Genomic DNA, 26,130 nt, shown 5'->3' on the forward strand with positions numbered 1-26,130 from the left:
TGCCAGCATTACATTTTGTGATTTGCCACTGAACTTCCAGCAGGTTGAATTTGAATTTCCCCTGTGTAGTTGAGGGGCTGCATATAGCTAGGAAACTGTGCTTTGCCTGCTCCTGCTATAAAAGCCACCAGTTCTGGCTCGGCTACTTAATCCAAACAACCCATGGTTCAGGCATAAATCATATCTGAAAAGTGCAAAAAAGACAACCAAAATGCTAAAGGAATTAGAAAGGTACACTATCTGGGGCTTCCTTAGCCTCTAAAAGAAAAACAGGCAAAGGGAAACACAATGAAGATGTATAAAACTTTGCATGGTGTGGAAAAGTGGATCAAGAGACTTTGGGTTTGACAGACCACCCCTAAGGGGCAGCGGACACCACCCCTTTCCTAGCCGGATTAGGGCCGCAGCAACCTCATGCTGCGGCCCCGATCTGGTCTTTCAAGGGCATAAGCCAGCCTTTTAGGCCCATCTGTACAGGGCCTTTCTTCCACTTTTATAGTAATAGATGCCTAGGTAATCTAGAAAAGCTGCTTAATTAAACTGTGGGATTTGTTACTGCATGTTGCAGTGACAACTGCCAAGGGACTGGATAAATTAATGGAGGCTATCACTTGCTAGCAATCAGAATAGTTGTATGTCATCTCCAGTTCCAGAGATATTGGTTGCTAAAGAATATATATAGGGTTGCCCGAATCTCCAGTTTTTATGGATCATCACCAGACAAGCAACAAGGATGCTAATTCCTGAGTTTTGGGGGCTCCGCTCCTGGCAAGGACTGTGTGCAAATGTCAACCTAACAGAACAGCAGTCTGTTACTGCAAAGACTGGTGGGGAGGGGGCGCTATATATTCACTTAGCGTCCTCCTTTCCTCTAGTCATTGCAGTGCCAGGGGTCACCTTCTGGCTAGAGGCTAGTAAACTATATTAAATGTCCATTATCTTGTTTCCCTAAAAAAATGAAGGAAATATTCCCTTCATTTTACTTTGATCTGAGAACAGTCCTTTCACTACAATTTCTGTCCTAATTTCCAAAAGGAAAATATGGAAGCAGGATTGTTCTGTGGATATGTATTTCAATTACAAGTTGTGAACAACTGTTGTTGTCCTGTGCCTTCAAGTCATTTCTGACTTATGGCGACCCTAAGGTGAGCCTATCATGGGGTTTTCTTGGCAAGACTTGTTTAAAAGGGATTTGTCTTTGCTTTCCTTGGAGATCAAGAGTGTGACATGTCCAAGGTCACCCAGTGAGTTTTCATTGTCAAGCAGGGAATCAAATCCTGATCTCCAGAGTCTGTAGTCCAATGCTCAAGCCACTATGTCATGCTGGCTCTCATGAGCAACTGTGGTTGGTACATAATGCTTAATGACCACCACCAGGGATCATCCTTAGGTCCAAAGGTTTTGGTCAAGAAATCCCAGGGCTTGAGACAATCCTGAACTGGCAACCCTAACAGCCAATGTAATTTCTAAGTAATCTACAAAATAGGGGTTTGGTTTGGTTTGATCTAATATTTTCTTATTCTATAATATAGCTTCAGTACTCTGCTTTTGGCAAGACCAAGATGCTGACTAGGGCTGCTTTCATACTTTAACTTTTCATTCATTAAAAGTATTTCTATCCCATCCTTCCATTTCAGAGGCAATCCACAAGGTGGGTCACAATATATGAAAACACTAACAACACAACCCAAGCATTGTGATGTACGTGCACTGTCTCTTGGTTTCACAAAAATGCACAACCTAAGGTATCAAAATAGTATACAAAACTGATTCAATCATTATACAGAGGTAGAAATAATACATTTTTAAAAAATCTAAACTGGATGAAATGTAGTAAAACCAAGATTTCACACCCATTTCCAATGCTTCTTTTACAATTAGAGCTGGCCCAACACATTTTGAAGCCTGAGACAGGCATTATTCTAGTGTGCAGTTCGACACATTTTATTTAACGGGAAAAAAAGTTTTGTGCGGTTGGTAATATGAGCTTTAGTCAGGAACAAGATTATATCTTCAAATAAATAAATGAGAAAACAAAGACATAGAAAATTAAAATAACTGTTACCATTTTCAATGGTATAATATTGGAACCAATTACTGTACATTCATTAACTCATATTGAACTTTTCAGATACACACACACACACACACACACATCTCTAGCAGACTCCAGCCCAGATTGTCAAAAGAGGAGGGGGAAAATTGCTCACTTTTTCAAGTTGGTTAAATGAAAGCATAGTAAGGGGAAGGTCTTGACATTCAGACATCAATCTCATACTTTTTCTACTGTCTCTAGCAGAATCTACAATTCAACTGATTTATTTATTGCTGCTCCTACATCTAACTAGTGGCCAAAGGGCTGAAACTGTGATCAGAAATCTCTTGGCTACTGTTGTGCAGCTGAGAAGCAAGTGAGAATGAAGAAGATGTAATCCTCCACTGCCTACCACAAATAATTTAAGATCCACCAGTATGCATATTAGATTGTTACTAGTCTCACTTATGTCAGGACTCAGAAGCACCAACAGGTCAGGAATAACAAAACAGAACAAGAAAACAGAGATTAAGTATTTTGCCTATTAGTACTACAGATATCCCAGATATCAAATACTATAGTATTTGATGTATTTGTTTATCTAATTTGTAAACTGCCTTGATCATTTGGAAAGGTGGTATATAAATAAAAAGTATTATTATTATTATTATTATTATTATTATTATTATTATTAACCCAACATGCTTCACTGCCCCTGGCCTTAGTTATTGTCATTTCTTCAAAGATGTGTCATAGCTTCAGGGAATCATAATAATTTGGGGTTACCGAAAGACAAAACGAAACTATATTTTGATATATTGAAGCAGCATTAATTACTCTGAATAGTCTTGCAGTTCACTTGCTGAATGGGATGTCAATAATATTAAGATACTTTCACAACCAAGCAAAAGCTAAATTTTGGTCCCGACCATCCTGATGACAGATTCTATTGCCTATTCTATTGGTCATCCTGACTAGAGCAGAATCAGTGTCTCTGTTGCACTTACTTACATGTTGACTCACCAGTCAACCATCAATTTAATGGGACTACCTAGTTGAGACTAACCAATAAGATTCCAGCCAGAGAATGGTACAAATAGGACACCGGTCTTTTGTCCATAATTCATCATATATAAGCACCCAACACACAAAGGTACTCTTGTGATGAAGGAAACAGGTTCCGTCCATCCCCCCAAGTTCCAATAGCCTTAGACTGGGAGGTGATATTTCTTGAGACAACTAATTCTACGGTTATATTTGTATGGTGCAAGCTATATTCAACTGCATGTGTTAGTAATATACTGTATACATCCACTACTTGCACACTCTACTCAAGCCCAAATCTGAAATAAATAATATGAAGACTTTGAAACGTAAGTGATAAAACCTGTTTCCTGTAAAACTTTGAGCCTGGATTTTTATCTAAGCAATAATTCAAAGGAGAGCAATGTGTACCTTCAAATAGATTTATTATAAGACAGGAACCTGTTTTTTTTTAATGGTTCTCTTTTTTGTACAACTGTTTTCCACTGCTATAATTATTTGCAGGGAAGATTTATATAAAAACTGAAACTCATACAATCTGGAAAAATAATATAGTATCCTTTAAAAAACATATTCAACCTATGAAGTAATCAAACATCAGACAATCTCAAACTGACCCAGCTGTGTTCCTTCACAAACTTCTTCAATCGTATGGTTTTTTTCTTCATCACTTTATAGCCTTGATGCATGATGTATTTAAAATATTTGGAATCTAGACACATACAAAACAAAAACAAAAAAAATGAAATGGCATCAGGATGACTGGGAGATTTAAAATGAAACAATTTAATGCACATAAGACTTTAGAGCATCCATGTCTATTTAATTTGATGCACATTCATAGCTTTATCTGAAGGAAACAGACACTTGGCTTATCAACAATAAGGGATGGTGGGCCTTTAAAAAAACTTTTTTACAACCTGCCTTTCTTCTCATAGATCTTCTCCACCACCATTTTATCTTCACAACAACCCTGTGAGATAGGGTAAAGCTAGGTATGTGAGACTGGCCCAAGATCACCCAGCAAGTGGCTTTAGCTCTGTGAAGAACTAAAACTGGATTTCCCAAGTCCGAGTCTAACACTCTAGCTACTATACCACATGGGCCCATTAGTCCAATAACATCTCTGCAGTCTAGCAACACAGCAACTCCTGGGCTAACATTTGCCTGAAGGACACGTAAGACTAAAGCTGGGATAGGGCATATACTAGAATGCACACCTCACCCTTGGCATCCTTTCTCCTCCACCAATCTCACAGACCTGTTTGTACTAAATTGGAAATCTGTATAAGGGGCTCACATGCCTGGTTGGATTAGTGTGCTTATAAAGCTCCTAGATTTGGTAACTCTGGTAAGGCACAGCTCTCAGTTATGGGAGAGTTGAATGGGGCACCCATACAGATCTTTGTGTACAATGCACTAAAGCCAGTGAAGCAGCCAGGAGTGAGAAACGCATGCTGGCATAAGTCCCATCTCCTACTTTAGCCCTATGCATGTAGCAGGAAGAAATCTGCATAGGGCTTCTGTCTATTCTACAAACCATCATTCTCTCTATTCTACAAACTGTCTAACTTCTCTGTATAAATCATAGGAAGTGTAACACTCTCTTTTTTTAAAAAAAAAACTGCAGCAACTTTTTAATTTTAGTTCACCAGGTTCATTAACCAGATTTAGATCTACAGTGTGGCAGTACCCTTCAACCCCAAATGACTCTAATACTTCAGCTGGGAGGCACTGATGAAATATACATGGCTTTCAGATCTCTAGTACCTGCTAGAGGGTGGGAATGAAAGGAAAAACACTTCTGTGTGAGCAAGTGGAATAGGGGCTAGTGGGCAACAGCCTCCCCAATGCTTTTAGAAAAAACTGCAGACACTTCACAGCCTTTAAGGGTACAACATGAAGTTCTGCTATGCAAAACGTCAAAAATCTTGCTAGTATGCACAGATCATAAGTGTGCCAGCTTCAGGGTTTAGCAATTTTCCCTCCAGTATGATTACTGTAAAACACATAGGAAGTAGTTCTTCTTTGACAATACAGAGCAACTAATCTGTGAAGCTTGTTCTACATCTGGAAGCAACTTGTTTAATGGCACCAATTCAAGTTAAAAAGTTGAAGGGGCAGGGTATGTGGTGGAAATAAAACAACCTTAATATCTTAAACAGTCTCACAAGCGTTTTAGAGCTATATGGAGCTTAAATGCTAAAAAATCAGGAACTAACAAATAGCACCATTCGTCATGTCAAGTGAAATGTCTTCCTTTACTATTCTTACAGTTCAGGGATGAAAGAAAGGGCAGGAGTGCTGACTGTGACACATAGAGAGGAAAACATTATCATTTTAAGCCAGAAGGTAGGAATTATGTAGCCCTCCAGAGATTGTTGAACTCACCATTGACTGTGCAGGGAGTTGCAGTCTGAACATCCCCATAATTCCCACTCCTCTTCTAAATAATGGAATTTACTTTATGTGATGATCAGAACTTTTTTTTTATTTTATTTTTTAAATTTTTACTACAGTGGACACTTCCTATGCCGGCAGAGAAGGGGAGTGTGTTCAGGGAGATGTTCCAAGCATTTCCAAGCACGAGTTATGATAGCCACAAAGTTAGGTGTTTTTAAAGTGCACAAGATACATCCATGGAAGATAAGCCTAGCAATGACTGAGAGCCATCAGGATGGCTATCTTCTACTTTCCAAATTTTATTCTTTTTCATTGTTGGCCAAGATCCTGCATTGCTCTACGGCATCTTATGGATTCTACCAGCAAAAACCTACATTTTAAGCCGTGCCCCCCCTCCCCATGAGGCTATTTCCAAGTTGCAAACAAAGAGGAGACAAGTTCCATGCACTCTAAGATGTCAACTGTTCATTCAGTGTTTAAAAAACCCAAAGTACATGACCACAGAGATAGGCCTGTATGTTAGAGAGTGTTCACAACTCCAATGATTTGTTTTGAAGGCCCATGAAGAAGGCCTAGTGTGGTCGAAAAACGTTGGGCTTTTTAAACACTGAATAAACAGTTGACCATCTTAAAGCACATGGAGCTTGACTCCTCTTTGTTTGCTGCTTAGCTGTGTGTTTTCAGTTCCTTACGTATGCTATTTCCAAGTTGCCAGATGGTGAAGTGGATAAGTGTTCAGCTCTCTTCCTGTAGTGGAGTGTGCTGCAACAGCCAGTGGCAGGAATTACATGTGCCCAGATATATGACAAGGGCTTGATGTATAAACATTTAACTCTTTATAACACTAGGGGGCAAACAGGATTTAAACAAGAGTTAAACAGGTAATGTTGTGTGATAACATCAGGCATTTCCTGTTTACCTCTCATTTAACTCTTGTTTAAATCTTGTTTGCCTCCTAGTGTGATAGAGAAGCCTGCTCTCTGGCAACTCTGAATTGACCATGTTGAGGGAGGCTGCCCAGTTTAAATGGTAGATTTTGTGGGGAGAAGTGTGGAGAAGTCTGGTCATTGTGGTGATGCAATGACTGTAAAGATGAACTGCCATGTTACAAGCTGGGTTCACAACATCACAATTATTTAACAGGATGCCAGTCATCATCTGTTCTGTGAAGAGAAGCAGAATACTTCTTTTAGAGTTTTACCTTTTCCTAACAGTATTCCAGCCACCAGTACTTTTTCACAAGCAAGACCCTCATTTTCCTGCCAGTTCCTTTTTGCCAAATAAAGACTGAAATGAAAGGCTGGCCACCAGTCCTTTCGGGAACTCCATTCCTTTTTGAGCCAGTCAAGGTGCGTGTCAGAGCTGGGAGGAAATAAGAGAAGACGAAATGAGGCCCAGGTCCAAAGAGATTGTAACTCATGCACAGATGAAGGGAAATCCTGTGTTTAACCAGAACACTGGAGAAGTAGCATAGAGTGTGTACCAAGGCCAGATAGAAGATAGACCAGTATCTAATGGTAAATCTCTGGGCAAGGTGAGATAGATGAACAAGAGTTTTTTAACTTCTGTTTAACGTTGACAATGAAATAATAAGTCCCATGCCAAATTATGCTGCCAAAATTAAGAAAGGATATGAGGCATAAGCAGGAGGGGATTTTTTGTGTAAAGCGACTAAGAGCTCTATTACAGTGCTACCAAATTCTCTCACATACTAGAGGTACCAGGTGAAAGAAAACATGGAACAAGGCTCCCGTTTCTTTAATGGTTGTGTAGAAGAAGATACAGTATTTCAGTTGTTGCTTGTATGTTTGGTTGGGTGAAACACCACAGAAAGCATAATGATCTAAGTATTAGATATCAGTGGGGCACTTTTTAATAGTGGAGACAAGGTCCCTATTCCTATTATCTATAAAAGCTTTAGAATAGTGGGTATATGAGGACTCAAACTGTGCAAATGGTTGTGATTGTGATTGTTGTTGTATGCCTTCAAGTCATTTCAGACTTAGGATGATCCTAAGGTGCACCTATCACAGGGTTTTCTTTGGAAGTTTCTTCAGACGAGTTTCATCCAATGAACCCAAGAGATTGTGACTTGCCCAAGGTCACTCAGTGGATTTACATGGCTGAGCTGAGATTCGAACCCTGGTCCAGAGTGATAGTTCAATGCTCAAATCACTATACCACACTAGATCGCCAAAGGGTTAACCTTCTTGAATAGAAAAGTCTCCAAAGCCCTTTCAGTCTCAGTGTGATATGTTAGCCCTTTGTGTATAGGCTTTTAGTGACTACACTGGAGGATCCCTTTTAGCAGCAGGATCATACACGTCTGGTCCTATTCCACCAAGTCTTGATCCTCCATCCAGAGAAAATGTTTTATTTACCTAGTTTACTTTGCCAGACTCATGGGAACAGTGAGACAGGGGGCTGCAGGAAAAAGTTGAAATCTGGGAGTTTTGGAAAGTCATTTGGATTTCCTGTGATAATGCTGTCTATGGCTTCCTTGCCCCATCATCTCTACCAGATGGACGGACGGACGGGAGACAGAGGAATGGAATGGATTCATGCATACATGCATGTTTGGGAACATATAGAGTACAGTGCAAATAAAGGCACACTATTTCCTTCTCTCCCAGTAGAGCTGTGACTAAGAAATGGCTATGGCGCTGACCTTTTTACACACAAGGTGTTCTTGGGCTCCACAGACTCGCAGCTGATGGCTTAAGGACTAGCACCAGTCCACAGAATGCTACTTTGAGAAGTACTGTAGTAAACTATTCTAGAAAATCAAGACAGTGGGTTGACTGTGCTCTGTAAATATGGGCCATATCATTCCAAGATGTCTTATATTTTCCTTTTGCCCTGGAACTCTATAGATGCAAAGAACCAGAACTTTCTCTGCTAATTTTGAATATGCTGAGGTTTTTGCATAGTGATATATAGCTTTCTGCTCTGCAGTGAGACACAGTATAGCCTACAATCTATTTTATTTATACACAGATAGATAGACAAACAGATACATAGGAAATCACAGGAGGCAGATGAGAGAAAAACTTCAGTATTTACTTACTTCTGCAGAATTTCTACAATCTGTTTTGCCAAACAGTTCCATGCTTTTACATTTTCCTTCCATTCAACAAAGTCCAAGGCTGCAAAAATTACTTTTAGACAAAGTTCATGATGTTTATTTTTTCCTGCAATTAGAATATATTGTTTTGAGGCATCTTATATTAATTAATAAGCAACAAGATCTAGATGTGTTCAGAGGAGGATACAAGCAACTACTAAGACCACACATTAGGTTAACATGTGTGGCAAATTCTCCTTCCCATTTGGCAGGATAATCCAAGCTATCCTGGGGCGAAGTAAGGATGGAGATCACCTCAGGCTAAATTTGAATTATGGATTCTTAGCTTCATTATTTAATCAGTAGAGTGAAATCCATTGGCTCTATAATACTACAAGTAAGAACATCAAGGCAAAATGCAATATAACTATTATGTGGCCTAAATACCCTAAAGATACCAGATCCTGTCTGACATTGAAAGCTAAACAGGGTCAGCTATTATTAGTATTTGGATGAGAGACTACCAACAAATGCCAGGTGCTGCGGGCTCTATTTCAGAAGAAGGAACTGGCAAAACCACCTTTTAGTTGTGCAATAACACCTTCCCAGTTCTTCCTACCTGCTGCAATCTTTTATGAAACCTTTCCAAGGTTAAAGTGGCACTCTAAAAAATAGAGGACATGGTTCAGGGCTGCATGTGGACAAAAATATCACAGTAACTGATGATATTTGCTTGCATAAGCGGAAGTGTATGCATGAGTTCTGGTTAAGCACATTGTTTTTCTATATAACTCCCATTCTCAGACAAATGTGGCAGTACACTTTTCTTGTTAACTGCTTTTGAGTTGACGTTGACTCATGGTGACCCTGTGAATAAGACACCCCGAAGAGCCCTATTCTTAGCCTCTTTGGTCAGGTCCTGCCAGTTGAGGCTAGTGACCTCCCTGATATGTGGTCTTCCTCTTTCTTCCTTCTACCTTTCCTAGCATTATTCTTTTCTAATGAATCATGCCTTCTCATGATATGGCCAAATTACAACAGCCTTAGTTTGGTCATCTTGGCTTCCAGGGGGAATTCTTGATCTGTTCTAGGACCCATTTGGTTGTGGTTGTTTTTCAGCACTCTTCTCCAGCACGACATCTCAAATGAGTGTTATTTATACCCCTTTCTTCTCTGCCCAGCTCTCACATCCATACATGGTAATGTGGAACACAAAGGCTTAAACAATTCTAACTTTTCTGTACAGTTGTGTATCTTTACATTAAAGCATCTTGTCTAATTCTTTCATAGCTACCTTTCCTATTCCTAGTCTTCTGATTTCTTGACTGCAGTCTCCATTGATCCAAGGTACAGGAAATCTTTAACTATTTTAATTCCCTCGACTCACCATGAGTCAACTCAACACCCTTCCCTTAACCAGGAACCATGTCCAGAAAACGGACTTCATTGAGTGTATCTACCTGACCCTGCAGGCTAGGGACAGTCTGGGGATTCTGTTAGTCTATCATCCACCCCGAGCGCTAACAGATTCCCTGGCCGAGCTGACACATCTGGTCTCGGAACTGGTGTTGGAGTCTCCCAGGCTTCTTGTCCTGGGGGACCTCAACATCCCTTTCAAGGCCAGCCAAGGTCCAACAGGTGCGGCTAGGGAGTTCATGGCTACCATGACTGCCATGGGCCTGTCCCAAACGGTCTCAAGGCCCACGCACTGCGCTGGTAATACTCTCGATGTCGTCTTTAGTACGGACATGGATACTCCGTGGTATACGGAAGATCTCAGGGAAAGGAAGCGGGCCGTGCAACGACTAGAGCGCAACTGGCGAAGACATCATCACTTAGCCGACAAGGCACTCCTTGAGTCTCTCTTGAAGGCTTACAGAGTGGCAATAAGTGCAGCTAAACATTCATTTTATGCTGCACGTATTGCGTCCTCAGAGTCGCATCCGGCAGAGCTGTTCGGGGTAGTGAGGGAGCTAACACAACTGCCCCCCTCCCTGAACCCCATTTCAGAGCCATCTAAAGCCTGCTGTGACAAATTTAACAACTTCTTTGCAGATAAAATATCTCGGATAAGGGCTGATCTCGACGCCAGTATTTCTTCAGAACCTATAAGGTGTCCAGAGCTTCCATGGACTCTATTAAACTGGATAACTTTGAGTTTGTGAGTACCGAGGAAGTGGACAAGATTCTTGGAAGTGTTAGGAAGACAACATGCTCCCTCGATCCCTGCCCTTCATGGCTGGAAGCTCAGGGGGGAACTGCGGTAACATCCATGCTGCACCGCATAATTAATACATCTTTTAGAGAGGGACGGTTTCCATCTAGCCTGAAATTAGCAGTAGTTAAACCTCTGCTAAAAAAGCCCTCCTTAGACCCGCTGATACATAACAACTATCAGCCTGTGTCGTTGCTGCCTTTTTTGGGAAATGTGATCAAGAGAGCAGTTGCCTTCCAACTCCAAGCGATCTTGGATGAAATGGATTTTCTGGACCCATTTCAAACTAGCTTCTGGGCGGGCTATGGAGTTGAGACTGCCATGGTCGCCTTAGTCGATGATCTCCGTCTGGGCATGGACAGGGGAAGCGTGTCCCTGTTTGTGCTTTTGGACATCTCAGCGGCTTTCAATACCATTGACCATGGTATCCTTCTGGAACGCCTGAGGGAGTTAGGTATCGGGGGCACTGCGCTCCAGTGGTTCCGTTCCTACCTCTCGGGCAAATTCCAGATGGTGCAGCTGGGGAACTCTTGCTCCGATAAGAGGGAACTTACATCTGGTGTCCCTCAAGGAGCTATCCTGTCCCCCGTGCTATTCAACATTTACATGAAACTGCTGGGAGAGATCATTCAGAGACACAGGGCGTGGTGTTATCAGTACACTGATGACACCCAGATATGCTTCTCTGTGTCTCCGACTGATGCAGTGACTAGGGATGGCATCTCTCCTCTAAATGCCTGCTTGGAGTTGGTAATGGGCTGGATGAGGGAAAACAAACTCAGCCTGAATCCAGAGAAAATGGAAGTACTTGTGATAGGTTCCCCAGGCCCAGGTAGTGAAATTTGTCCACCTGTCCTGAATGGGGTCATGCTCCCCCTGAAGGACTCAGTTCACAGCTTGGGAGTGCTTCTGGACTCGTCGCTCCAACTGACATCTCAGCTGGATGTGACGGTCAGAGGCGCTTATCAGCTTCGGCTAATACGCCAGCTGCGATCCTACCGGGACCGGAGGGACCTTGAAACTGTAGTACACGCTCTGGTAACCTCTCGATTGGATTTCTGCAATGCGCTCTACATGGGGCAACCCTTGTACCAAACCCGGAAGCTTCAATTAGTGCAGAACATGGCTGCGAGATTGGTCGCTGGATGTTCTAGGGCAGACCACATAACACCTATCCTGAAAGATCTCCATTGGCTGCCTATTCACTTCTGGGCCCAATACAAGGTGTTGGTAGTTACCTATAAAGCCCTAAATGGCTTGGGCCCAGGGTACTTGGAGGACCGCCTCTCCCCATATAATCCGCCCCGCACACTCAGGTCAGCCGGGAAGAATTTGCTGAGGGTCCCAACTGTGCAATATGCAGTGACCTCTCAAAGGGCCTTTTCCATTTCAGCCCCAAAATTATGGAACAACCTTCCCGATGAGCTCCGTTCCACCGCCTCCCTAGATCTCTTTAAAAAGAATCTTAAGACCTTTTTCTTTTGCCAAGCTTTCCCCCCATGAGATGTGACATCATGTCCTTTCCCCTATTTTGTAATTTTGTAATTGATTTTTGTAAGGTTTTATGGTTCCTCAACTCAGCTGGCTGTGTAATTGTTTTTAATATGATATTTTTATACATTGTTTTTATTGCTATGTATGCACTTTGATGTTGGAATTTTAATCTGTATGCCACTTTGATCATTGCGGAAAAGTGGGATAGAAATAAAATCTATTATTATTATTATTATTATTATTATTATTATTATTATTATCATCTAAATTGAATTCATGTAAATCCTTAGAGGTAATTATTTTTGTTTTCTTTATGTTTATTTCTGAACTTTCTTCTTTAACTCTCCTTAGTAATTGTTCCAAGTATATGATGTTTTCTGTTCAAAACTATGAGTTTCCTTTCAACTGAGTAAGCACTACATCTACTGCTCTGTGATTAGGTAAGATCAGACTAAGGGCCCTTTCACACAATGCAGGTATAGTGCTATGATTTCACTTTAACCACCATGTCCCATGGAACTCTGGCATTTGAAGTTTAGGAAGGGGTATTTAAAATTTTCAGCCAGGAGGCTCTAGTGCCTCACCAAGCTACATAATATTCCATAAAATGTTAAGGTAAGGTAAGGTAAAATTTTATTTGTATACCGCCTTTCTAGGACCAAGGCGGTTTCCAACATACAATGACAATATAACAATATATCAATACAAACAATATAAAATCACAAAAAACATAGCATTAAAACCTTATACAATAAAACAATAAAAACCACCATTCATGCCAGCTGACATGCTGACGAAGGGGGCGAGGAGAGAATACTTCAGGGGTCAGAGAGTCAGGGGTAGGCCTGCTCAAATAAGAATATTTTTAATGTTGTTAATATAGAGTTATAATTGTCTAGTGTGAATGGGCTCCATTAAAGTGTTCCTTATTTGAACTTGGGATACCATCATCACTGGAAGAAAAAAAAAACAATCAGCCACTCAATTTTAGCAACTGTATACATAAAGAAATATTCCTGAGGGCATAACACAAGTGTGGTAATTATTCTGAGCCACATACAGTTCCTTAAGGTGATAAAACAACAGCACAATACTTATACAGTACTCAACAAGATGGCTGCATTAATACCTTGAGTTAATATTCTTTTTTCAGATAATAAGCTTAATCAAATCCGGAAACCTTTAATCAACTTGTTGTTGTTTTATGCCTACAAATAATTTCTGACTTATGGCAATCCTGTCCCAGGGGGCAGTGTCTATATGTATTTCCTCAGCATCCTCCTTTCCTCCTAATTGTTGCAGTGCCAGAATCAACTTCTGCTCTGCTCTGCATCTACCTTCTGGCTAGAAGCTTCTTGTTGTTGAGTTCTTGTGTGTCTTGAAGTCATTTCCAATTTATGAGTACCCTAAGGCAAACCTATCACAGAGTTTTCTTGGCACAATTTGTCCAAAGGGAGTTTTGCCTTTCTCTGAGGCTGATAGAGTGTCACTTGCCCAAGGTCACCCAGTGGGTTTCCATAGCCAAGCAGAGATTTTTATTTGTGTACTGTTTCACTTCACCTGCAGACTTTCTGTTCTTCTTTATCACTCTGAACTTTGTTTAGGCAAATATTTGTCAGAATCCAAATTGAGAAGTTATGTCCAGCAAAGCAAAGCCTAATTGGAATTTACCAAATATTTGCATCTTTATTTTCCCTCTTATTAAAAAAAAGTATTTTGGGCTTAATTCTTAGATCTTTATTACTGTACATATAAATGTCAGACTGAGTACTTAATAGCCATATATGTTTTCTGTAAGCAGAAAGTCCCAGAGACATAGGGCCATGGTAAAAAAAATATCCTATCTCTGCAATTTATGGGACTTTGATGGTGATCAAGATAACAATGCCTCCAGTTGAAGTATCTGAACTGCCTTCAAAAGCAACACAAGACAAGGTGCATTCCAATTAAGTCTTGCTGCAACTAAGCCAGATGTTAACTGAAATTAGTTTTACTTCCTCCAGATAGTGTCACAGCTGGCAAAACAGCCTAAGATGTTTAAAACAATGCTTTTCTTCTGACACTACAAGTTTTTATCTATACCAGGCATCACTTGTAACTATGCCTATATCAGAGTCTGGAGTTCCAAACTGGCCCCCTGGGATTCCCCAGAAGGCCAGGCCCCCTTCCCCACCAAGAACTTTAAACTAAAATATGCTGGTATCTTTTGCCCTGGCTTTCACTGGCATGCAGTCCAAGAACTTATCTGAAAATGGATTTAATTAAAAGAAGTTCCTCACACTTGATCTATGTGATTATATTTAAGCTTCCTGTTTTCTTTTATCCTCCCTGAAAAACAACTGCCAATCGCACTCTAATGTTACTATGCTAGAGAAAGCAATATGGTAATTAGGAAGTCTTACTTGATTTGCTAAGCATGATGTAAAATTCCAACATTAGTTCATGAGAAGGAACAAGTTCATGCAAAATCTAGGAATAAACAGACAAAAGTTAACATACATAGATAAACTTGTGTGGGGAGAGTTATGTAGTTTCATACACCACTAATTTCAGCAGAATAATTATTAGCTTTATGCCAGAGTTAACTATAGCACTGAGCAGGACTGGGCTGCCAGTTTCACTTTGTAGCTCAAGTACACCTAAGCCAGTGCTGGCGAACCAATGGCACGCATGCCAGAGGTGGCACTCAGAGCCCTCTCTGTGGGCACATGTACCGTTGCCCCAGCACAGAGTTTGCCAGAGTTTGTTACTAGAAAGCCAGAGGGACATGGCACGTTGCAATAAATAAGTGGGTTTTGGGTTGCAGTTTGGGCACTCAGCCTCTAAAAGGTTCACCATCACTGACCTAAGCATTAAAAGCCCCCATTTTTTTTTCTAAGGTGCATGAGACAGGATGCTATGAAAGAGGGCAGAAAAACTATGTAGTAAATACAGTAAATACGATGGAAATAAACCAAAAGTATACAAAGATACTCAAAGAATGGAAAGGGGAATATACCACTTCTGTCCCTCCTTCTCCTTCCTTGGACCTCTCCCGACCACCTAACACCAATTCCCAGGTGATAGATGATAGACTTTAACATTGGACTGAGAAGGAAAGCAAGTGGAGTTGATGGGATGAGAAGGCTTGCAAATTAGATTAGGAAGGGAAAGAAGTGGTTAAATGAGGTTTTCTCTCTCTCTCTCTCTCTCTCTCTCTCTCTCTCTCACACACACACACACACACACAGAGACAGAGAGAGAGAAAAAAACATGTATCTGAGGAGCATCAGGCTTGTTTGTTTCAGGATCTTTCTAAGTTGTATTAGTGTACTGACCCATATATAAGTTGACCCAGGATTTTAGGGTCAATTTTGGGGCATAAATTTCTTGACTTATAGGCCCATTACAGACGGGCCTTAAACTATGGACTCAGTCCGTACTAGGGTTAAAAAGGGGCGTCGCTTCCGGACACCCCTAACCCTAGTACAGACTGAGTCCGTACAAAATGGCGGCGCCCCTTCCACATGGGGGCTGCCATGACGACGTCACGAACGCACCGCCTCCAAACGGGGCGGCGCGGATGTGATGTTGTCGCGCTGCGCGATAGCGCTTAGTGCGCCCTTTTGGCGGAGCCGGAAGGAGCTCCGAAACGGAGCTCCTTCCTGGTTTGCGTCGCTGGCGCAGCCGTGTGAAGGCTGCACCAGCTACGCAAATCAGAAAGGGGCCAAGCGGCCCCTTTCTGAGAGTCCCCGCCGCCGTTGGGGTGTCCTTGGAGCTTGAAGCCCCAAGGACACCTCTTTCCAGGCCGCAGGGAAGCGGCCTTTTGCCACTTCCCCGCGGCCTGGAAAGCGGTGCATCGGGGCCTCAGAGGCTGCTGTTCTGGCAGCTGAGGCCCCGATCAGGCGGGGAAAGGGCCAGTTACAGGCCGCCCCAAACGGGCGGTCTGTTAACGCACCATAGCCAAGTATATATAGGCCCCATACAGACAGGCCAAAATAAAGCTGCTTCAGGTCACTTTGGAGGTATGCTGTTTAAATGATGCATGCATCCTAAGAGTCCGGAGGCCACACCAAAGCCACGATCCAGTCCTAAGGACTGGAGTGCAGCTTCCGGACTCTTAGGACACATGCATCATTTAAACAGCATATCTCCAAAGTGACCCGAAGCAGCTTTATTTTGGCCAGTGTGTATGGGGCCACTGTAAAATAATTTCCAATCCTTTTTATTTCAATAGACAACTCAAGCATATTTCCAGATTTATTTCAACAGAAATATTGTTTTTCAGGTTTGTGTTCTTTATTAATCAGAACAGTCATTAAATAAGACTTAGAGCTCATACCTGGAGAACAGAGATCTGTGTCTTCCTTGATTCACCCCTTCTCTTAAGGAACTGATAGAGGAAGATGTGAGCATTAGGGTTAGAAGGAAATTTGGAATTATATGCATACTCATATAATATTTCTCTTGCTTCTCCATTCTCCTCATAATGTTCCAGCAGCTGAAGGAAATACAAATGCATAACACATTATTTAAAGCTATCGACCACATTGTCACCTATAAGTACTTTATTTTGTCTATAGAATGAACACTTCAGAATAAAAGTTACAGTTGAAGGAGACTGAGACAGTGGGCCAAAAACATTAGCTTTGGGTTATATATAAAATAAAACCTGGCCAGAACAAACAAATGGATAAGTTAGTGAAGTATATGTGTGTATAGGATGGTTTAAATAAAAGTGACCAAATATGATTTGATCATACAAACAGCATAAACAGATGCATATTTCCTGTATTTTGACCAGAACAAAATATAGGTAATATGCATTTGTGAAAAAAGTTAAAATACTTGAGGGCTCAAAAGTTGTGACCAAAGAATAGCATTAAAAAGGGAAACGTTTTTTTCTGTTTGTATTGAGATCTATGGGAAAACTGGGACTGAAGAAGAAATGAAACAGTACAATAATTCTGGACTTGCCATCTCTGCATGACCTTTTCTACATTTCTCCATATGATCTCCTCTGCACATCTGATACTAACAATATATGTGAAGGACTTTTTCAAGGAATTGTAATAGTGAATGGTGTTATTATAATATCACAGTACACACACACACAAAATGTGTTTTGAAATATACATTTGAGTTTGTTAGATATTTTGTTAATTTTGTCAATATTCTAAGAGTTGGGTTGGAATTAATTGGTGCTCTGCTTCCAATACTTGGTTGTGGTATGTGGAGTCAAATATATGGCTTGGCATTTAGGGTTCATTTCCAATTTTTGCTTTGTGCTCATTTCTTGCACACATTATGTCCTTTGTGATACACCAGTCCTTCTGGTCCTCCCAACACCAATGTTGTGATTAGCCATAGTCCATGGCATTCATATTATTGAGGTTCCCAGGGTGGCTTGCCTATTTGCCTATGAAATTTCATGGTCTAAGTAGGTTGAAAATTAATTACACTTGACATTATTGTATACTTTTTGAAATCAAACCTAGGAGACATCACAACACTATATTTAAAAAAATGCAAAACTACCCAAGCTTGTTAAGCGTTTTTTTGAAAGACCTATTTAACAACCTACTGTGATGTCAAAAATTTTCACCAAGCCACAAAATCATAAATTGCCAGCACTACTTAAATCAAAAAACGGTAAGTTAATTATTAGAGTGTGCACTTACATCTACATAACAGATCACAAAAGGATCCCAAACTCCAGGGATTTTAATTAGCTCTTTAAGACTGCCCTTAGCCTGCTGGTACAATCTTTGCATTTCCTGTTGAACGGAAGTTCCAGCATAGCTGTCTTCAGCTGTGAAACAAAAGATATTAATTTTTATATTAAATAAATTCAGTGATATGACACTGGGCTAATCATGAGCTAGTCACTAGCCTCAGTTTTTAAAAGAATGTTTCAAGCAACCTCAAAAAAATATTAGAAAGAGAGAAGAAGCAAAGAGGGGATGGTAAATTCTAATTCAAAATGTAAGAGGAAATATCTCATGTGTAATATAGCACCTATAGTCTTCATTTTAGACTTTTAAACCAGAGTTAAAGTGCAACTCTAAGACAATGCGCAAGGCGGTTTTTGTCACCTTTGTTCCTCCAGACTTCGTAGACCACCTTTTTCTGCCCCAAAAGGGTAAACTGCCTCTCCTGGAAGCCTCCATGGCTGACAACAACCCCCTCCACTATTCAACATCAAAAAATAAACACTTTTTAAAACTAGATGACTGATTTTGAACATTGGAACTTGGGGGGGGGAATGCACATTTTTAGCAGCACATGGCTCCCATAAGGTCCCTGGGGGTCCAAAATTAGACCTTGGAACTGTTCTAGAGCCCTGTTCTAGAATCTTTCTGTCCAAACCACACCAAACCACTGACTAATGTATAAGATTATGTAGTGATAGTTCATGCCAGAATTAGACCATTTTTGCTGCCTGATGCTGAACAGCAAATGGCATCTCTTTCCTACTCAAATTCAGTTGCATACAATCCAAGGCCAGCCAAATTATGTTTCCATCAAGGGTAGGGTTGCCATACGTCAGGACCTCCAAACCAGGACAAATGTAGGACAAGATTTTCAAATGTAGGACACTTTTTAAATGGAGGACACGCAAAAAAAATTGATGATTTTTTAAAAATGTTAATATAAATGATCAAAATGGAGGACATTTTGGCATTATTCCTAGACAGATGGCAGAAATGTACTTCCCTTTCTGGCCAACCCCCCTCCCCCATTCCAAACAGCACATTTGGGCATCAAACATGGCTTTACTTAATAATAAAAATAAAATAAAATAAAAAGGAAGGGTTGTTTATTTTTAATAATAAAAATAAAAAGGCAGGGTTGTTTTTTTAATCATAAAAATAAAATAAAAATAATATAAAAAGGCAGAGTTGTTTATTTTAATAATAAAAATTAATTTAAAAAAAAAGAAATAAGGCAGAGCCGAAATGGCCACTCACCTCTCCACTTCCTCCTCCTCGGCGCCATTTGGAAATGGCGCTCTCCCCTCCCCCTGGCCCAGAGGCCTACCCTCATTGGTCCTCCTCTGCCTCCACCTCCTCCTCCTCCTCCAAAGCTCCGCCTGCTCTTTGGCACTGGCCAATGGCACACTGGGGCTGGAAACAGCCCCACTCCTCCCCTTCTGCTATTGACCAACCAGCCAAAGGAGACAAGCTCCCCTTTTCCAGCCCCACGCACTGTTGCAGCCACGCGGGGCTAAAAAAGAGGAGCTCGTCCTCTTTGGCTGGCTGGCCAATGGCTGGCTGGCCAAAGAGGACGAGCTCCTCTTTTCTAGCCCCACACGCGGGCGCGCTTGTGGGGCAAGTGCGCACTGTTGCCTGCCCAGGCAAGTGCCGCGGGCGGCGCTGCCGAGGAGGAGGAGGTAGGTGGCCGGCCGTACGCATTAGCAGCCGCAGCAATGGCCACATGAGTGGGCCCGGTCCAGAGGCCGGGCACAAAACTGGGATTTGGGGCGAACCGGGCTGGGGGGGCGGTTCCTCCAAAAGCGGGATTGTCCCAGGAGCCGCCGGGATATGGCAACCCTAATCAAGGGAGAAATTTTTTTAAAATGCATCTTTATAAAAATTTAGGGATAAATTAATTTGCAACCAGTCCCCCTTTTATGACACTCAAAATCAGTTGCCTGACGTGGCTGATTCACTTTGACTAGACTTGTTTTATGCTTTTATGATATCAAGTTGGTTGAAAATTACTCTGGCTCAACCAGAAGAGATATTTGCTTTCTCACACGATTGCTTTGTCTTCATAAGACTTAAAAGACTTATGCAGTCATAATGGAAAATTAAACATTATTTTGGACTACCTAAACCAGAGCTGAGAATCATGATGAACTCCAAATGTTGTGGGACTGCAACACTCATCACCAATAGTCAATGTAGAAAATTTGCTGAATGCTGGGACCAGCAGTCCAATAACATCTGGAGGCCAATATAATTCCAACCCCTGTCCTAAACAATAGCAACTATGGCTTTTCACTATGTCAACCTATGTGAGTGCAAGGTGACAAATAGGTCATTTGGCACAAGAATTCTTTCTAGAATTCTTTACAGCAAATAGGATTAGCTTGGATGCCACTATAATTTGAAGATCTTAATGAGGGTTAAGACAACAAACCATGATTATGTTTACCCAGTAATAATGACCCTGATCAAGATTATCAGCAACATCTGTGAAATGACAGTATTAGTCATTTTTCCCTCACAAGAAAGCCAATAGGTTTTGAGGTATGTACTCCCCAATTCCTTGTATAAGATCCAATAGTGATGTAATGATGAAGAGAAAGTTTGAAATCCTGTTGGCACAACTGGTGGCATAACTGAAGGTGGTGTCAAAAGTAAAAAGAAAACACCAGAGAAAGGAGGAAAAACCTGGCAGGAACAGTGGCAGGAGAAGACTGTTTCCTGAATGCCTGATTTCCAGGGAAGGGAAAGTCCACCAAGCTTGAGAAGTAGGGAAGGGATGTCTACCATAAGGCAAGTGATTACCCAACCCACTCCTCCCATATTGCTTTAGCTCAGTGGATTCCTCCCAGACTCCATGAAACCAGGTATTTGTGGTAGCAGGCTTCACCTCCCATCACCACCTAGCCTACTTCACTTCATGAGCATAAAATAAGTTAAATGACTGACATAGCAGATCACTACAGTAGCATACTGATTCACTATGATCTTGTCCCAGAACTCCCACAATATAATAAAAAAGGCTAACCTTCTCTTCTGCTGCACAGGAAGGTAGGCTAATACCACAATCCTAAGGATGTTTAGTCAGTCTCATCAAGCTTGGTGCAACTTATTTCCTAGTAAAATGTACTTAAGATGGTAGCACAAGTTTCTCACCATAGTTTCAGATTCCAAGAATTGGATGTGAAAACTATGGTTGGCTGCAAGAGTTCTGGACAGTACCAGCTTACCTGAAGACACCTACTCACCAAGCTCCAACATGTCTGTTTTCTTTTTTAACCACTTATAATAATCCAGCAGTCCCCTATAGCCTTGAATGAGTTTCCGTTCTTTTTCCTGGATAGCTGTGAGTTCTCCATAGTGCCAGCTTTCTGCCAGAAATAAGTTCTGATAGGCTTCCTCCAGAAAGCCATTGCACAAAAGGTGGAAGGCATGTTCCAAAGAACCCTATAATAATTTTAAACCTGGTTTACATTCCTTATTAGCAGCAGCAACTCTGAAAGCAATGCTACAATACAGTTCAATGTGCTCAGCAGTGTAACATCAGACCTCCCAGCTAATTTCAGTGCCAAATGATAGTTCTATCTGCAGCAGAGGAATGTATCTTCAGGATGAACTGTAACATTACTTACTTCAAAAAACAATAGAGCCATTGAATCATAGAATCATAGTTGGAAGAGACCACAAGGGCCATCCAGTCCAACCCCCCTGACATGCAGGAAATCCAAATCAAAGCATCCCCAACAGATGGCCATCTAGCCTCCATTTGAAGCCCTCCAAGGAGGGAGACTCCACTACACTCCGAGGGAGTTTGTTCCACTGTCGAACAGCCCTCACTGTCAGGAAATTCCTCCTAATGTTGAGGTGGAATCTCTTTTCCTGGAGCTTGCATCCATTGCTCCAGGTCCTAGTCTCTAGAGCAGCAGAAAACAAGTTCGCTCCCTCTTCAATATGACATCCCTTCAAATATTTAAACAGGGCTATCATATCACCTCTTAATCTTCTTTTCTCCAGGCTAAACATCCCCAGCTCCCTAAGTCGTTCCTCATAGGGCATGACTTCTAGACCCTTCACCATTTTAGTCGCCCTCCTTTGGACACGCTCCAGTTTCTCAATGTCCTTTTTGAATTGTGGTGCCCAGAACTGGACACAATATTCCAGGTGGGGCCTGACCAAAGCAGAATATAGTGGTACTATTACTTCTCTTGATCTAGACACTATACTTTTATTGATGAAGCCTAAAATAGCATTGGCCTTTTTAGCTGCCGCATCGCACTGTTGACTCATGTTCAATTTGTGGTCTACTTGGACTCCTAGATCCCTTTCACACGTAGTTTCATTCAGCCAGGTGTCCCCTATCCTATATCTGTGCATTTTATTTTTCTGCCCTAAGTGCAGTACCTTACATTTCTCTGTGTTGAATTTCATTTTGTTAGCTTTGGCGCAGCTTTCAAGTCTATTCAGATCATTTTGAATGATCCTGTCCTCTGGAATATTAGCTATTCCTCCTAATTTGGTGTCATCTGCAAATTTGATAAATATGCTCCCAATTTTGTCATCCAGGTCATTGATAACGCTGTTGAATAACACTGGGCCCAGGACAGAGACCTGTGGGACCCCCCTGGTCACTTCTCTCCAGGATGAAAAGGTGCCATTGTTGAGCACCCTCTGGGTTCGGCCGGTCAACCAGTTATAAATCCATGTAACAGTTGCCTTGTCTAGCCCACATTTTACAAGCTTGTTTGCAAGAATATCATGGGGAACTTTGTCAAAGGCCTTACTGAAATCAAGATATACTATATCCACAGCATCCCCTTCATCTAACAAGCTGGTAACATTGAAAAATGTTTAACTGGAAAAAAAATTATACTATGTGTTTCACTAAATTTTTAAAATAATTTTTTAAAGTAAATATTGTTTATGGAGAAAGTGAGCCATTTATAGCTACAGATCAAGAACTAACAGCACTATCTCAACACGGATTTAAAAAGAAAACATATTCACGTAAGGTGTTGCTCAGTACTATCCTTACCCTTAAATATTTTTTTACTCCTAAATTTTTCATCCGTTCTGCGAAGTGATTGGTCTCATCTATATTGCTCTGTGGATGCTGCTGTACAATTTCTGTTCCTATTCTCCAGATGACCTGTCACAGAAAATAAAAACAAATGTGACCGCTGAAGTGAATATGAACACATCTTCAAAATTTTTGCAACAAGAAAAGAGCCATTTTAACTGGATAGTGTAAAGGGCTCTGCTGTGCCAGAGAAAAGTGTTCAGCTCATTCCTAAACATTTTAGACCAGGAATAGGGAAAATGTAGTCTTGCAGGCATTGTTATTGAATGTACCTAACCAACACAGCCAATGGTGAGGCACAATGGAAATTGCAGCTGAACAACACCCAGGGAGTTACACATTCATACCTCATTATGTAGAAATTAAGACCAGAGTAGTCAATGCAACATCTCTTTGTGTAAAACTCTAGAGCAGGGATAGGGAAAGTACAGAATAGGGATGTGTTCACCCCCTGGCCCTGTTTTGCTGCCCCCAAACCCTCCAAAAGCCTCTCAATACCTTTAGATCCCCAAAGTTTTTATTACAAGCAGTTATTCACCCTAACACCAAAAGCAACTCAAAACCAATGCAAAACGTGACAACCCCTCCCCCAGTAAAACATACAGGTATCTTAAACGTCTTCAACTAAAAAAAACTATAAATTGGCTGAAAACAAAACAGGAAATGATATGATCACTTCCCATTACATTAGCAATGATAGTACAGCCTGAAGGTTTGAATAATGCCCCCCTTCAGTCACTCACTCCACTTGAGAGTCAGACTATTTGCTTGTTTGTTTACCTCAGAAGCTTCCTGTTGTCTGTACACACTGGTGCTTTCCAGCATTTCCAGATAGCTTTCCATTAATTCTGCAGCCCTCTGCCACTGAGACTGTAAAAGGGCATTCTGTATACACCTTAAACAATCTTCTTTTGACCTATATAGTTCTGAGGGCTCACAGGTCACATATACTACAATGAAAAAAAGATAGGTTTCACGTCAAAAGTGTGTATTATAATGCAATTATGGACTTTCTACACAAAAAAATAACAACTTATAGAATCATAGAATCGTAGAGTTGGAAGAGACCTTGTAAGCCTATAAGTTCAAGGCAAGATGTAGCATGGAGGTCAATGACAACATTAAATCTGCATTTCATTGGCTCCAAATGTAAATTCTGACAGCATAATGGAAAACACTCTTAACTATATATATAATTTCTTCTACTGTAAATACTGCAGCATTCATTTGCCAAGTTAGTTTCTTTTCCTTTGCTTTGCATGTACTGTAAACTGAAAAGGAAAAGCAGTCTTATTTCTGATCAGTGAATGAGCATTAAAAAGAACTATCTTTTTCTCCAATAGAATCAAACTAATTTGAGCATGCAAGGCCTTAAGTCAAAGCGGCCTTCTTCATAAAAGAATTTTGTGTTAAATGTTAAAACAGGCATGAAAAGCACAAATGAAAAATAAATTTCATTTTGGTGTCTTGCATATACAATGTCATTGTTACATACAGTGATTATACAGCAGAAACACAGCCCCTTTGTTTGTAAAGGTAAAGGTTTCCCCTTTGATGTGACCGTTTAGTCATGTCTGACTGTAGGAGGCAGTACTCATCTCCATAAGCCTCTGGGGTCATGTGGCCAGCTTAACTAAATGCTGAGGCACACAGAACACTGTTACCTTTCCACCAAAGTTGTACCTATTTATCTACTTGCACTTTTACATGCTTTCGAACTGCTAGGTTGGGAGAAGTTAGGACGAGTGACAGGAGCTCACTCCATCACATAGTGGAGTGTGTGGTCTCAAACTGCCAATCTTGCAGTCGTCAGAGTCGGTGTCTTAATTACTAAAGCCACCGCATCCTCCTTTATTTGTAACTCCTCTAATAAAGAAATAGTTATTACAGTACTGTTGTCCTCTGATGCTTCTTCTGCATGCCCTCCTTTCTCTGCCTGTGGTTGTCAGCAGGACCCACATTTTACCCCACATCAGGCCAGAGGTAGAGTCAGCAAAAGGACAATCAGAGGAACAGGACACAAGAAGCAACTGCTGTAGCTGGATTACAAGTGTATTGTGAATGATGAGGCCCTTTCTCTGGATAATGACATACAACAGGCAGCTGCAAGATTCTGGAGCAGCACCCTTGAATTGTCAGTCGGTATTTTCAGAAGTACACTACTGCCAGGCTAGGGCTGTACTGCATAAGAACGAGCCAGCAAGGACTGAACAAATGCATTTACTTTCCCAATTTTGCTTTCAAGATTGGAGGCATAAGTGAATTGAAGACAGCTGTCCATTTAAAAACACAGTGACAATCCAGTTGTCAGCATGCAATATGGGCAATCTAGTATAGAAGCAAACATTCAACTTAACATTTATAGCCATTTTGGAAAATCTACCCAAAAACAGCATACAACAACAAATAGCAAATTCTCTGTTGGAAAATATTGGACAATACTGGAGATATTTAGCCAATCATGAAACAGACACACAAGCATCACGCCGCAACCCCAATCTAGCCTTTCCACGAAGCAAAAATAAGTCACAAAAAGCAGCTACTTTTTGCACTGCAGAAAGGGCACCCTAGCTACGACGGCTTTTCAGTGCTCCTTTGGTGCAGCGCATTTAAACACTGCACCAACTGAGAGCCATGATGCCCCCCAGCATGATACCGGCATGGGGGCGGCTGGTGTGCATATGCTATGCCCCCATGCCAGCTCTTTATGCTGGTCTTTTGAGGGCCAAACACAGCTATATCTTTGAATTCATTAACTAAAATAGTTATTTTGACATTTGTGGAGGAAACAGGAATAGTGGCCTTGTGCTTTTTGGAGTGACCAAGCCCAGCCTGCTCCCCCACAAGTTCCAAAATGCCCATCTAAGTAGGGTTGCCATAAGTCAGGACCTCCAAACCGGGACAAATGTAGGACAAATTTTTCAGATGTAGGACACGTTTTTTTAAAAAATGGAGGACACACGAAAAAATTGATTTTTTTAAAAAAAATGTTGATCTAAATACCTGTTTCTTAGGCATGATCAAAATGGAGGACATTTGGGCATTATTTCTAGACAGATGTCAGAAATAGACTTCCCTTTCTGGCAAAACACCCCCAACCTCCATTCC

At 41.1% G+C, this 26,130-nt stretch overlaps 1 protein-coding gene across 3 annotated transcripts in view; it reads right to left on the minus strand.

Annotated features, from left to right (window-relative positions):
* The window catches only part of LOC121928356 (HHIP-like protein 2), a 72,026-nt gene that overhangs the window by 40,735 nt on the left and 5,161 nt on the right, over nucleotides 1-26,130 (minus strand). For all 3 annotated transcript variants that reach the window (XR_006103493.1, XR_006103491.1, XM_042462927.1), the window contains exons 3-11: nucleotides 23,803-23,972; nucleotides 22,978-23,091; nucleotides 21,194-21,392; nucleotides 17,916-18,046; nucleotides 16,577-16,735; nucleotides 14,658-14,724; nucleotides 8,550-8,673; nucleotides 6,684-6,844; nucleotides 3,697-3,791 (exon numbers count right to left, since the gene is read on the minus strand). Coding sequence is in view for 1 of the 3 variants with exons in the window: in XM_042462927.1 (XP_042318861.1) it covers nucleotides 3,697-3,791; nucleotides 6,684-6,844; nucleotides 8,550-8,673; nucleotides 14,658-14,724; nucleotides 16,577-16,735; nucleotides 17,916-18,046; nucleotides 21,194-21,392; nucleotides 22,978-23,091; nucleotides 23,803-23,972 (1,220 nt within the window). In the remaining 2 variants the exon portion in view is untranslated. The remainder of the gene's footprint in view (nucleotides 1-3,696; nucleotides 3,792-6,683; nucleotides 6,845-8,549; nucleotides 8,674-14,657; nucleotides 14,725-16,576; nucleotides 16,736-17,915; nucleotides 18,047-21,193; nucleotides 21,393-22,977; nucleotides 23,092-23,802; nucleotides 23,973-26,130) is intronic.

Source organism: Sceloporus undulatus, chromosome 1 (genome assembly GCF_019175285.1).
Source record: "Sceloporus undulatus isolate JIND9_A2432 ecotype Alabama chromosome 1, SceUnd_v1.1, whole genome shotgun sequence".
Lineage (NCBI taxonomy): Eukaryota > Metazoa > Chordata > Lepidosauria > Squamata > Phrynosomatidae > Sceloporus > Sceloporus undulatus.